Source organism: Heptranchias perlo, chromosome 38, assembly GCF_035084215.1.
Source record: "Heptranchias perlo isolate sHepPer1 chromosome 38, sHepPer1.hap1, whole genome shotgun sequence".
NCBI classification, from domain to species: Eukaryota; Metazoa; Chordata; class Chondrichthyes; order Hexanchiformes; family Hexanchidae; genus Heptranchias; species Heptranchias perlo.
Window position 1 is genome coordinate 4,775,455 of NC_090362.1, and position 14,120 is coordinate 4,789,574.

At 40.1% G+C, this 14,120-nt stretch overlaps 1 protein-coding gene across 7 annotated transcripts in view; it reads right to left on the reverse strand.

Annotated features, from left to right (window-relative positions):
* Positions 1 to 14,120, reverse strand: part of herc1 (HECT and RLD domain containing E3 ubiquitin protein ligase family member 1) — a 266,115-nt gene that overhangs the window by 114,365 nt on the left and 137,630 nt on the right. For 6 of the 7 annotated variants that reach the window (XM_067973317.1, XM_067973321.1, XM_067973318.1 and 3 more), the window contains exons 20-24: positions 13,139 to 13,253; positions 9,928 to 10,048; positions 7,753 to 7,924; positions 5,655 to 5,976; positions 1,195 to 1,315 (exon numbers count right to left, since the gene is read on the reverse strand). In XM_067973317.1, the coding sequence (XP_067829418.1) occupies positions 1,195 to 1,315; positions 5,655 to 5,976; positions 7,753 to 7,924; positions 9,928 to 10,048; positions 13,139 to 13,253 (851 nt within the window). The remainder of the gene's footprint in view (positions 1 to 1,194; positions 1,316 to 5,654; positions 5,977 to 7,752; positions 7,925 to 9,927; positions 10,049 to 13,138; positions 13,254 to 14,120) is intronic. The other variant, XM_067973320.1, reaches the window with a different exon arrangement.

Sequence of the window (14,120 nt, forward strand, 5' to 3'; positions counted from 1 at the left end):
CCCCTAGCGGAAACTCCATGCCGGTGTCTACAATCTACCATAATTGGAAGGATGCATGGTTTAAAAAAAAACCACCACGGTAATGAGGATCACCAATTATCTCACACTGCTACGTGTTGGTATGAACATATTTGATATGAGCAGCAATTATCTAAAATGGCAGAAACGCCTATCCATCTAGGTTGTAGGTTTCAACTACGTTTGCCTGAATGGTTTCACACAAGAGTATTATCAACCCAAATTTATCCCATAACTTGCTGGGGATGGAACACAAAGGATATTTCAGAAGTATTACAGCCCACAAAAAGCAGATTTACTTGCCAACAGCTGAGAAAGATTGTTCACTATCTTTATACATAGTTAGAACTGATTGAACAGAAGAATTCATTCTACATTAGGTGGGATTTAAAATCCCTGCACCCAGAGATTAGAGACCAACATCAGGACTCTGCACTGAACAATGCAAGTACAGGCTCTTACACCATCAGTCCTTGGCAAAAGGTCAACGTGAGGTCAGCTTGTGTTACATCTGTTTACACCGAAAAGAAACTTCAGGCAAAAGAGTTAGTGCCTACTCTAATAAGTGCATGAAAACCAATACACCTTAACCCACAATTAGCATGTGTGGTAACTAAAGCTTACAGTAAATTAATTGTCATTACAGCTCCATTAAAATATGCCACAATGAACCAGAATGGTGACCAAGGATCTGAATGCTTTGAAACCATTAGGTTAGGGGGCAATTTGTTGATGAATGAACCAGGATATAAACAAAAAATTACTTGTTTATGGGGGAGGGGGAAAAGAGGAGACAGTTTTTTGTCCTCATCATTTTGGTCACCTAGTGTCAAAATCAAATGTACTCCCGGGTTAGGTAAAATACACCAAATTGAAGAATAAGGGTCTTGCCACTTAGCTCCAACAATACGACTTTCCCCAACCACAAACGGCATCCCCTCCTGCAGCTAGATATTATTGTTTCTCAGACCAGCCTGGCTTCTTTGAATGGAACTAATACATTTGTGTCTTCAAAACTGTACAAACATCTTTCATGTAAGAGCCTTACAACTGAAAGTCAGACTTCTCAAACCAACCGTCTGGTTGGATTCAAACACAGGTACTAGCCCACAGAGCCATTAGCTCTCCAGAGTTACCATTTATTATTAAAGCAACCTTTATGATTGAAATACTCACAAATGCATATCCTTCCTCGTCGGACTCAGGCTGAGACAAGTCCGATTCACTTCTCGATTTAGTCAATTTGTAGGTAGAATTTGATTGTACAGAATGGCTCTCTGCTGTCAAGCTTTCACTCCTAGGACAAATAAATTCAATTATCACGGAAGTCCTCCACAAGCTTTAAGTTAGATACTTGTAACAGATTTCTTGTGAAATTTTAATCACCAAAATCTAAGATTAAAGTCAATTGATTTGATCAATACATTATAAGGCGTTCTCTTTATTTTAGCATTTTATTATTGTAGTGTCTAGAACACACTGTAATATTAGTTCTACATTAAAATACTTTAAGATAATGTATGAATTGAAAGCAGTTACAAAACACAATTTACCTCTTATCTAACCAACTCAAAGCAAAGGTCAATACATTTGTACTAAGCAGTTTGGAAAACAAAGAACCCAGAGTCCCAGAACCATAAGATACAAAGTTCTAGAGACTCTCCAAGTTATTCAGTGTAAGAGAAAAACAATGTGCTGTTTAGATATATATGTATACACATAGTTCCATTTAGATCGTAGTTTTGGATAGGCAACATTTCAAACCTTCACTGGGTAGATATTTGTAGATGGGGGAGGGACCACCCTATCTTCAAGTCAGTTATGTAAAGAGGGTTCAGCAAGAAGTATCTTAAACCCATTAACCTTTCTGATTGAGTCCAAAGGGAGAAGGCCATTTTACAGAATGGTAGTCTGAGGTACAGTCAAGTCAATGGAATGCTGCACTGGTTTGTGGAGCACCAGACACAGATTTCAAGCTGCAAAGGCTTTATAGGCTAAATTTCCTGCCCATTGACTATGAATGGGCAGGAAATTTAGGTCAATATGCCAAACTTCCTTCATAAAAACTCTAATGATCAATCTTCTGCAGGCAAACAAAAGAGAGATGTAACGGCTACATTATGCCCTGAACAAAGCTTTCAATGCCTTTGTCCATCAGTTTCTATGGATAGTGGAGGACTTGTGTCCAAAGACCAACTCACTTCCACCCGTACAACTTTTACATGGTTGGCTTATAAGTAGTCAAAATAGTTTTAAAACCAAGGTGGTAACTCTGTGATCCCAATCTGTCCCATTCAGCATTCAGATCCTCAATCTCAGGATGTTGTGGCTGGATACCAGAGCTTTCTTTGCTTCTGGGCCAAAAAAGCCTTTGGCAATAATAAGAAAAACATAGTCTCCATGAAGACAGAAAGTCATTGCACTAGGATCATCATGCTCAGTATCATTTCAGCCTTACCCATAATAAGCTTCATTGGAACTCTGGGAATCAGCAAGAATGGAGGAAATGCACTCAAAAATTTGGTCTCTTAGAAGAAAAAGATAAGCTATTGCAAGAGCGTTGGATTTCCATAATATGGAGCAAAGTAACTGGGATGTCGATAACACTGGCAAGGCAGTATTTATTGCCCTTCCTTAGCTGCCCCGAAGGTATTTAGAATCAACTGTATAAGGTGGGATTGGACTCACATGTAGGACAGACCAAATAAAGGTGGCAAGTATACCTCCCTGAAGGACATAGTGAGCTAGTCGGGCGCTTCTGACAAGCTGACAACTTTTATAATCAATTTGTTCTGGTGCTAGACCACAAACTGCCACATTTATTGAATTCATTTTTGCAACTTGCCATGGTGGACTCTCAACCTCTGATTAGCTAGTCCAGTACCATAACCACTACCAAGGTTACCAAGCACTTCTACAGTTACCACATACCTTCTACATGAATTGTTCATTTACAGGATATCCTTATGCAGAATCTCGTGCTCCCTGCTACTTACAAGTTTGTCCATTGTGGTATTAGTTGGTTGGACAAGGACCATGTTGCCCTGGAGCCCATGCCAGAAAAACTACATTGACAGTCAAATTGTGTACAACTCTAAATGCTAATATACCAGTCAAATCAGTCAGGATTCTTTTGTAGCTCTTGCCACTGATGCTCTTTTGTATCCATCCATGCAAGGGTGCATTACTATCAGGGCTACGAGGGGAAATCTACTTGGACAATCCAAGAGTTATATCAACTCCACAAAAAATTTAAGGATGATTTAGGGAAATTAAAATGTGGTTATTAGCAGAACAAGGAGTCCAGAAATGAGAAGCTCACAGGAATTTTCCTATTAGAACAGGAACAGAAAGATACGTGTAGCAATTCCAAGAGAAAACAGAAGTAAAGTTTGAACTGCAGCCAAGATACATCTCAGAAACCAGAAGGATTAATGTGACCCGTGCCTCTGCTGAGACATAGGGACATGATCCATCTAATTTTTCTCTCCATTTGAGGGTACATCTATCATCATGTACCTGAAATATAAACAAATGGAGAACATCATTCTCCAAACCCCTACTGCAGGTCCCAAGGTCTGGGCACAAGTTTAGATACTGAAACAAAAAACTTGCAAGAGTCTTTGTGACCCACTGCCTTAATCTCATGAAGGCTACCTCCATCTTGCTTACATGTTGTCACCTTGCTCCTAAGATCCACTTGAGGACAGTATGAACCCCAGCACTGCAGGTATCAGCAGATAACTGAAGCTATAGTCAGAATTCCTGCAGAATAGATTCTGCAAAATGCATGCTCGTTTCAAGAGGCAGCTGGAAAATCCTGCATATAGAATAGAATCATAGAATGGTTACAGCACGGAAGGAGGCCATTCAGACCGTTGAGTCTGCCATCTCTCTGCAAGAGCAATCCAGCCAGTCCCACTCCTCCGCCCTATCCCTGTAGCCTTGCAAATTTTTTCCCCTTCAAATACTTATCCAGTTCCCTTTTGAAATTCACGATTGAATCTGCCTCCACCACCCTGTCAGGCAGTGCATTCTAGATCACAACCACTCACTGTGTAAAAAAGTTCTTTCCTCATGTCACCTTTGGTTCTTTTGTCAATCTCCTTAAATCTATGTCTTCTGGTTCTTGGCCCCTCCACCAATGGGAAAAGTTTCACTATCTCCACTGTCCAGACCATTCATGATTTTGAATACATCTATCAAATCTCCTCTCAACCTTCTCTGCTCTAAGGAGAACAATCCCAGCTTCTCCAGTCTATGCACATAACTGAAGTCCTTCATCCCTGGAATCATTTGTATCCTCAAAGTAAAAATTGTGTCCTATTAGCAGTGGTTTGATTTTTCTAAATCTGGAGGTAATGGATTGTGCAAAAATGAAATCTTGAGATGAGTAATTTCATCTGATAGCAGGCAACAGACTCCACCGATGGAAAACCAGTTAAACTAATCCTTGGTTTATTAACCCAAACAGGAACAGAGTACAGTTAAGTAGGGCCTGTGAGCAATTTGCATTGTCGTCCCTAAAAGAGGAAGAGGAGTAAATGAAACCAGAGGCTAATTAAAGAATCCTCAGTCTCACCCAATACTCTGGGATTTCAAAATTTCATATTAATGCAACTTGCATGGATATGTGCACTAATGCATTGATAGCAGTGAAGAAATTTGCCATGTTGGGATGTAGTAGTGAAGGTCACTCGAGCAACTACAGCTGGTGTTGCTCTCTTCACCAGCAGAGTAAGCAAGAATTCTTGGATCTTGAAGCTTTGAAATCAGAGTCAAATTAGAGGTAGGTTTCCAGAAGCAGGCTCCTTAACACAAGACCTTCTCTTTTCCAAAGATGAGCTGGCGGTTTAAACAATTTACTTGTAAACAAACAAACAAACAGTCATAAAGCAGCACTTTTCAACTAACTTAAGTCCAACATTTAGTTTGGATGATTAAAACCAGATCTGCTCTATCTTTACCAACTGTAGAAAACATTCAAGAACCCAGACAAAACAAAGCCACGAGTAAGGGGAAGGTAGTGTGTATTATTGTCAGGGACAAGAACAGCTTCCTATAGCCCACAAAGAAGTTTAATCCGAACACTGAAATAAACTAAATTAAAAGGCACTGGTTGGAGATTTGTGAGCACATACAATAATGTTTCATGAAATGTGGCTGATACTGACAAGAATCTGAAGGAACCCTTGTTGAGTACAAGGGGAGGAGATAAAAAGAAAGAAAAAAAAGGGAAGAAGAAATAGTACAAAGAACAAGAGGAAAAAATATTGTAGTAGTTTTGTTAGTGTCAGCACAAATTAAATGGTTGGCTGTGCACTGTGGGTCTGCTCATAGGCCATCACTAACTTACAGCTTTAAGGAAGAGTGCAAAATATACATCTAAGATTAAGTTACAACTCAGTAGAATACTTATCCTGGTTACAGGGATAAGTTATCTCTTGTTTTCTAGACTTTGTTGTGCTAACAACTCATAACATACAAGTGAAAGAATACTCCACATCAATGAATATGCAAAATAATTTAGTAACTTTAAATCAACAATTGCAAATGTATGTCATTTACTTTTTCTCCTATAATTTTGGCCCTCAAGAAAGCATTTTGATTATATTCTTTAAAAAATGGTTGCTAACCTAGTCATAAAACCAAGTCCATCATTAACTCCAGAAACAGCATGTCCTATCTGCCCTTCATCTTTTTGGTGCAACTCTTGTATGACTGGGGTGACTCCTAGAATTAACAATGCACAGCGATGGATGACAGAATTGCATGCTGCTGTGTAAAGGTCCTGTCCTTCTGTAAGTCCGGTGCTGACTCGCCGTTCTTCCCGGAGCTGAGAAGGTGGATCGTCTAGTCGGACGACTGTTCCATTCCCAATTCCAGACGTGCTGCTCATTCTCTCGCGGTCACGACTACGAGCAACTTCACGGGCTGATAGGAAACATTGAAAGATTTCTGTAACATGCAACACAAAACACAAACAAACAGAACACTCATTAAAAGCTAGCAGAAGCATAGCCAAAAATGATCCCAATAAATTTCTGATGGCATCAGCAATATACTATTTATGGGAAATTGGCAATAATGGAAATTACACTGCATTTGGCACAAGGCAGGCTACCTTCGACCTGCATGTTCAGGCAATGAGTCCCTACAGGAGCAGTGCATCACATGTGTCACAACACTCCTGAAAGTGAAAGTGAAAATGCAAAATGCTAACACTGCAATCTTCTAAAAATGGAAGGACTTCAACAACTGCTATTTATCAAAAATTGTATGTTAAATGCAGTTTGGAAAAAAATTGGATTTACAATCTTTAAAATTACTGACACCTAGGGAGTATAAAGATTGGTTATAAGGTTATAATGTACAAGTTCAACCAGAGATAACTGGCAGGAGCAAATTATATTTGTTATTAATGAGAAGGGATGAGGGTGCAGAAGTAATTCGTTAATAGTGAGCTTCATTGCTAATACTTTAAGCATGTGTTGTTTTGATACATAATAAATGCTCAACGAGGGAGAGTTGAAAATGATCATTAAGCTTTCATTTTTTCCCCAAAGTAAATAGCATATTATGCATTATGCAAAATACCGTAACATGCTCGACATAGTTTATGATTATGTTGGTTAAGACAGTAACATTCAACAGCAGAGAAATTTGGGATTCTTGCAAAGATAAGAAAAAAAGACCTTAAACTGCTGAGGCTCAAATTTGCTTTGTAGGCTCTTCTTTGCTCTTCAAAAAGAGGTATTCTTCTGGTGAGCTTGCTGGAAAGGCCAAATTTCAAACCACAGAAAAACACATGGCATTTTTTCCCATCTGATTAAGAATAGAATCCACACAATCTTCCTGCTACCTCACTATATAAACATCATGTCCTGCTTGAGAAGATGGTGCACCTTGATCTGACTCTCAAAAAAGAAACGGTGACAAATAAGATCCTAGCAAAAGACTGAGGAGAAAGTAAAGCTCACTATGTGGAGAATACATCTAGTCCAAGAATGAAGTCAACCTTACAAGACAAGTAATAATTTTTTTCAGCATCCTCCACACACCAATGGAGGCTGTTCAAGTCGTGCCAGTCAGGATGAGGAGGGAGGATTCCTTTGCACAAGAATCAATACTGCAGCCACTATCAGTGAAGATCATCTGCACCAATTAGATCTAAACAGTAGTGCTTTGTGAGGTTTACTCCAACTAACAGTATTACAGGCGTCTTCAATATAGATCTAATTAAAGCTTAACTCATGATGTAGCTGCACACCTAACAAAAATGTCCCTGACTGAGCCCAAAAGATTGCTACCGGTCATGTGTCACTGTGGAGTATATACATCGCCTTCCAGTTTGCTGGTCTTTGTTTGGAGATGGCCTTTGACAACAGTTTCTGGGAATTAAGGGATTTAGTGCAGTACATGTAAAATGCTAAGAGTTTTCTACATTCCTACCATTTCCAGCCAGGCATCAAGTTCCCAGCATTTGGAATTTCTTTTTCTAACCCGAGTGATGAATTAATCAAGTCTTAAATCATAGTTAAATAATATGTCTAATACAAAGTTCACTGAATGAATTAATTCCTCCTTCATATACAGTATATACTTAAAACAAGAAATGACTGCCACATAGATTGCCACAGCATAGCAATAACATCTTCACTAATGGTGCAAGGCAGCATTGGCTATACTTAGGTCATACTCAAAATGAATTAATTTCAGGGAATATTTACTTACTTCCAGCAGTCATGACCTCTTGTTCCCTTTCTTCCTCTTCCTCCTCTTGTTCCGGATGCTCTTCTTCACGATCTCTATCTGCCTGTTCTTCCATTTCGGCTTCCTCGTCAATGGTACGAGTGAAAGAACGCTCCTGAAGGTCAGCATCTGACGAGTCTTGATTTTCTGACAACTTGAAGGCAGAGTAGGGAGAAAAAGTCTATTCACCTTTGTAGAACTTTACATTACTTATTTTAGAAATCAAGATTCTATTTTTTTTATTAAAAGAATTATTCTTCGATCCATTTAGTTGGCTGGATAAGAAAACAACATGGCCAAAGAAATTGGGAAAATTATTTGAGAAACAGACTGGTAGCTTTTCCTCAACGCTATAGGAGATTAATGGAGCCAATCAGGAAAACTTGACAGGTGATTTTTCATTCTGTATTTAAAGTGCGACACATACTATACACAAGACAGACAGATAGAAAGATCTTCTACATCACTGGCTTTTCTTCATAAAAATATATTTTTGAAACATGAAGGACGCAGTAAGACAGACACCAAATTCTTGATGTCTCCCATATAAACGGAGCAGTGGAGGAGCATTTAAATATGGCAGGTGGATGGGGGAAATCTAGGTTTTAGACTAGAGAGGGAAGGCTGGAAAAATAAAAGCTATTGGAGAAGCAGAAGGCTTAGCTGAAATAAATGGCGAGAAAATACTGTGAGAAGGAAAGGAAAAAACAGCTATGAAGTAATGATGAATAAAAACATTGTTGTAGAAGGAGCAAGAAATATTTAAAAATGAAATGAGAAGACCAGGAAACAGAATAAGGATCAATATTCCAAAAAAATAGGAGTCAAGATTGAGAGGTATGTATGCAAATGCACAAAGCATTCAAAACAAATTTGGAAAGTTAAAAGCATTAATACCTATGGAGGGATATGATCTAATAGCTAGAACAGAGATGTGCTTTCAGTTTGGACAGAACCAGAACTGGTTAGAACATTTTCAGGAGGAGAAAAAATGGGTAGCATTGTTAGTGAAAGATCCTATCACATTGCTAGAATGTAAAGATGTTTGCATTAAGACAGAATCCACATGAGTAGTGTTAAGAAATAGGAAGGGAAATGGTACAGTTCTTGGTGTGCATTACAGAGCACCGAACAGTGGATATGAAATCAAGGTAAAGATCTAGGGATAGTTCAGAGATATCCAAGTGTAACAGGGCAATAATATTGGGTGATTTTAACTATCTTAAAATACACTGGAATAAAGGTAATGGATGTGGTCAAAGTGGGTATCACTTTTAGAATACATTCAGGACTGCTTCCTACTCCAACATGTTTTGAGTCCAAAAAGAAGTATTGATCAATTTTGTTCTGTGAAGTAGGGCAAATAACTGATGTCAGAAATACATAATTCTATGGAAGTGCAGTGCAGGTAAATTAAGCTTTAAAAAAAAAAGCCAATAGTATTTTGGGTTTTACAAACAGGGACTTGGAGTACAAGAGTAAAATAGTATTAATGAAGTTGTACAAAACATTGGTTTAGTCACAATTAGAGCACTGTGTGTAGTGTTGGGTGCACCATTATAGAAAGGACAAAGCCATGTAGACTGTTCAGTGTAGATGATGTCAGGGATGAGATACCACAGGTATGAGGAGAATTTTGAGATACTGGAATTATTTCCAATGTAGCAGAGCAGATTAAGAGGTTTTTTTAAAAATTAAGAGTGTGCAAGGTAGTGAATAGGGACAATCTGTTTCCTTAAGTTGGGGAGTTAGTTATGAAGGGTTATCAAATTAAAAATTACTCAGAGGGAGGAGAAAGGTTAGGAGAAATTTCTTTACACAGAGGGTTGTTGGAGCATGGAATGCTTTGCCCAAATGTCTGGTTGAGGCAGAGACCATTACATCCTTTGAGAGAAAATTGGATAAATATTTGAAGCAAAGAAACATACAAGGCTATGGGTGAGAATAGGGCAGTGGGATTAGTTTTGGATTGCTCTAGCAAAGAGCCAGCACAGGCAAGATAGACCAGATGATCTGGTGTGCTGTAAACCTCCATGATTCTAAATACGATACTTCGTTCCACTCAGGTAACTGTAGCTCTTGACAAGATTGTTCAAATTATCTAAACCACCCTTATGTAAACTGTGTATATTTTTTAAAGCAGTTTCATAAACTTACCCTTCTTTCATTGGAAGGTGACTGGGTCTGGATAAGTTCCATGTTTTTACATGCTAGTAGCCTGTTACGGACCTTGTAAACACAACGATATATTTCTGCAAGAGTTTTACTAGGTTGGTACCTAAGAAATGTTTGAAAAAATATCAAGTTAATGAAAATGTTGATGAACAGAATATTCCATTGGGAATAACCATTATGTGGTGTGTTCCATAAAGATGAATGAAAAAATATAGGACTTTTCCCACCCTCTTCATTTACAGGGGACATCGGTCTTTGGAAGGCTGACATCTAGTATAGGAGCAGGAAGACTTTCCCCAGGGCTATTTGAAACAAAATGTCAATAAACCTGTTCTACTTTCAGTCCAAATGGAACTTTTCATTGTTGGTGAAGAAGCAGTGCACCTGGAATACGTTGAGAACATGCTGAATGGCTGCCCGAACTGTCAGTAAACAGGGAACTCTCATGAGCCAATTGTTTCAATAGGGAGAGATACAAGTGCTGCAATCATAGATAGCCTACAACAATAGACAGATTCTTTGTCAGCAGTGTGGGAGGGTGGCAGAAGGGGAACATTTGGCACTGGTAGCTGCAACCCTGAAAATTAAGCATCTGGGATATAAGACCTGACAGGATCTCCCTTATTTTTTGACAACCACAAAGTAAAGCAAGCAAAATCTGCTCCATTCTTGATCTGGAGAAATATCATTGATCACTACAATCTCCTCCAACCTTACACCTCAACTTGCCCCCCCACACCCCTGGCTCTGGTCTGCTGCATGTTCCACCCTCCACTGGTGAAAAGAGCCACTGGCTATTACGCCCCTGTACTTCTCAAGGGATTCAACCCCTTAGCTGGTTACGCATTCTTTCTACTCCTCCCATCCACCCCTCCAACTTGGGCAGCAGCTTGGGATGTTTTGTTACATTAGGAGGTGCTTTAAAAGTGCAAGATGTTGTTGTTGTTGTTATCTGGAAGGCAGGAGTCACTGCCAAACAGCTGAATACGAGTCTGAAGTGGCTTGCATCGAGGTTCCTGTGAACTTAATCATGGCTTCCAGTTAGGAAACCTTTCTACTTGGTCAAACCCATACTAGAGCTGCTGTTATTCCCACCTGAGAGTATAGACGAATGAACAGCCCATCATAAGCTATTCTTCCCCTTGGTGCCATTCCTAGGATAGCATGAAAGCTCTGTTAATGGTGTCTCAAGCAATTTGCCCATCTGTTTGCCAAAGACAAAGGGCATTGGACTGGAGTTACTGTGAGATTGTGAAATACACAGCCAGCTAACCCAAACTCCCTGGGCTACATGCCATCCACTTAGATCTACTGCATCTATTACTGTGGTGAGGCATCTGGAGAAGGCCTTGCAAAATTAACAGTGATTGCTCCTTGAGGAGGGCTTGAACCATATCTAAGAACAGCAGTGCCCACTGATATTAGAAATTTGTCCAGTAGATTTGATGACAAACTATCCTTAACTGAGCTGATCTCTATGAAAAGGTCCAATAACCCCAAAAATTCAGCCATCTAGAATAATGGTTGAGAGACCTTTCATGTCTACTGAGCTACTCGTATACCCCTTTAACGCTACCTTCTTTGGTTGCTTATGCATAAAGGAAAGAGGCATGAATAAATCTGGCTAAGGGCAAGGATGGTAATCTTTGAGAGATTTGGAACAAAAGGTTCGAACCCAAGGTAAGGATACCTGGGGTATTAAAGTTCAGGCTTTGCACCATCTTGGAACTAAAGATGTCAATCTATCATGCAGACTCATCCTGCAGCAGCTCAGTTAAGACTTCCTGCTGCTTTACTGAAATGAAGGACAATCCAGAGCATATACTTCAGGTTGGAGTGACAATAAACGCTGTGGAGAAACCCTAGCTACAGGGATGAAGGCTACAATGCTTGCTGCGGACACTTGAATGGAGTAACTGACAAGAATAGGACTTGGCATTGTATAATGGCCCCCTAATGGCTCAGCAGTAGAACTGTAACCCGATATGTAAATATGTGTCCTTTTCACAACTACTCAGTTTTCAGCTGCCAGTCACAATCACTTTGTACTTTGAGATTAGCCCTTCTTAACTTCCTTCACTTGAGGTGCTGTTCTAGACTTGCAGCCAAGAGGATGCTTTCCCCACTCCCCATAACAGTGCCACATTTTAATTTTAAAACAGTAGTTAAGAGAAATAGTCTTTAGCAAAAAGAAAATCAAGCAACTGTCAAACCCTATCCCAGTGGTCCATTGTAATGTCATTGGTGGCCCAATACTTCCCGAGGTCCTCAAAGTTTGATTCTCCAGTGCCACCAATAACTTAAATCTATCCCCTACTACCTGGAAAGTAAAATGGACTCATTGAAAAAAAGTGAGCAATTTACAGGGCCGTCAAGGAGCTCTGCAGCTCAGTGACATGGCCCACCACAGCCCATGCCTCGCCTCTACAACCCCCATCACCCGAAACAGCCCTCGGTCGCCTGAATTTTAAATCAACCCCCTCCCCTGTGTAGTGAAAATTTGTTCTATTCCCTCACCACCCCAACCAAGATGAAAAACCACAAGGGTAGGTTATTGACCCACTGTTTCTCTCTCCCTCCCACCCCCTCCCCACCCCATGGAAATAAAAATCTGGCCCTGGTTTGCTTCAAGGGAAGATCACCCTAGCCCTCCCATCTGCAGTCTCTTGGGGGCATGACACTGAAACCCTTCCCCTCACCGCCATGAAAAGCCAGCCCAGGTTGAGGGTAGTGCAGGTCACCAAAACAATCCCTTCTACTCCACCCCATTCAGTCTGAGAGATGCAAAGTTTGCCATCCACATAATCTCACCCTCGGAGAAAGTTTGCCAGGCTCTCACCCCTCCCCCGGTAGTTTCTCTGTTTTTGCGCCTTCTCCTTTGTCCACCTTCTCCTTCCCCCTCTTCCTTCCCTTGTGCCCAACCCCTTCTTTCCTCCTCACTTCCCCTGCCATGTTCCAATTACCCTCCAACCTCTAACACTGCATGACCGTATTCCTGCACTTCGACGTCTCAACGCCGTGTGCAACCTGAAATAATCTAAAACTCATTCACCTGTCTTACACGGTCACACTGTTCTGCCTCAAACAGTCTGATAAACTTGGCACGGCTGTCAAAAGGAAAAGTAATCCCACCAAATTAAGCTTTGTTCCACATTAAAACAATGTGAATACTACGTGAATACTTGTCATTTACCTGCTTTCACCACATGCTTGACTTAGTAAGCCGGTGTGCTTAAAAAGAGCTGCAAGAACAAATTTTGAAGCTGTATCCAACAAGGACTCATTGCCAAGAATTGCACTATCCCAGTCTGGAAAATAAATTTTACAGAAATAAAATCTATTCATTAGAGACTAGCATAAACTTATCAGATTAACATATAAATCTTAATTTATTCAATAAACTTTAATATAAATATATAAAATTTGTTTTTTTAGTGTCAAAAGTGAGGGATGTTACTGCTGTGAAATGGAACATCAAGCAAGATCCAGATGATTCAAGCACTGATCAGAAGCCCTTTCTCCTGTGCCCAACAAATATACCCTTACCTTAATGTCAGACGATATCCCCCTCCCACAACAGTGAAAACTTTCTTACTTGCTGTATCAGTGATCGTTAAAGCCTCAGAGGTTGCCTAATATGTGCTATGGACCCACTCGCAGAGATAACAAACGAGTGAGAGTGATAAAAAGATCAAGATCAAGAAAGAGAGAGCAGGCAAGACAACGTGAGCGAGAGAGCTAACAAATATGTGTAAACTAACCCACTGCATCACCCAACTCCCCCACTTATACCTGTGCTATTTTGCATTACTCCCAATGTATACCCTAGGTAACAATTTTGTAGGACGGATTTGGATTGAACCATCTGTTCCCAAGCGTATACAGTCCACAATACAAAATATTTCCCTTGTAAGGGGTGAGAGATATTCCGCCCTTTACAAGGCAGGCTGGAAAATCCCAGAAGTGGTTGAGAACCCAAACAGGGATCCTGCTGTTTTCCAGTGAGTTCCAGCGGCCTCCCACCAAAGTTATGGCAGGAATCTGGGCTAGATTACCTATCCGGGTAACACTTTATCCGACGATGGAGAAGTTTCCAACCATACTAAGACATTAGTGGAGCTTTCAACAGATGTAGAATAGGAATTTGATGTCAAACTAAATTCCAGTTCCATCAT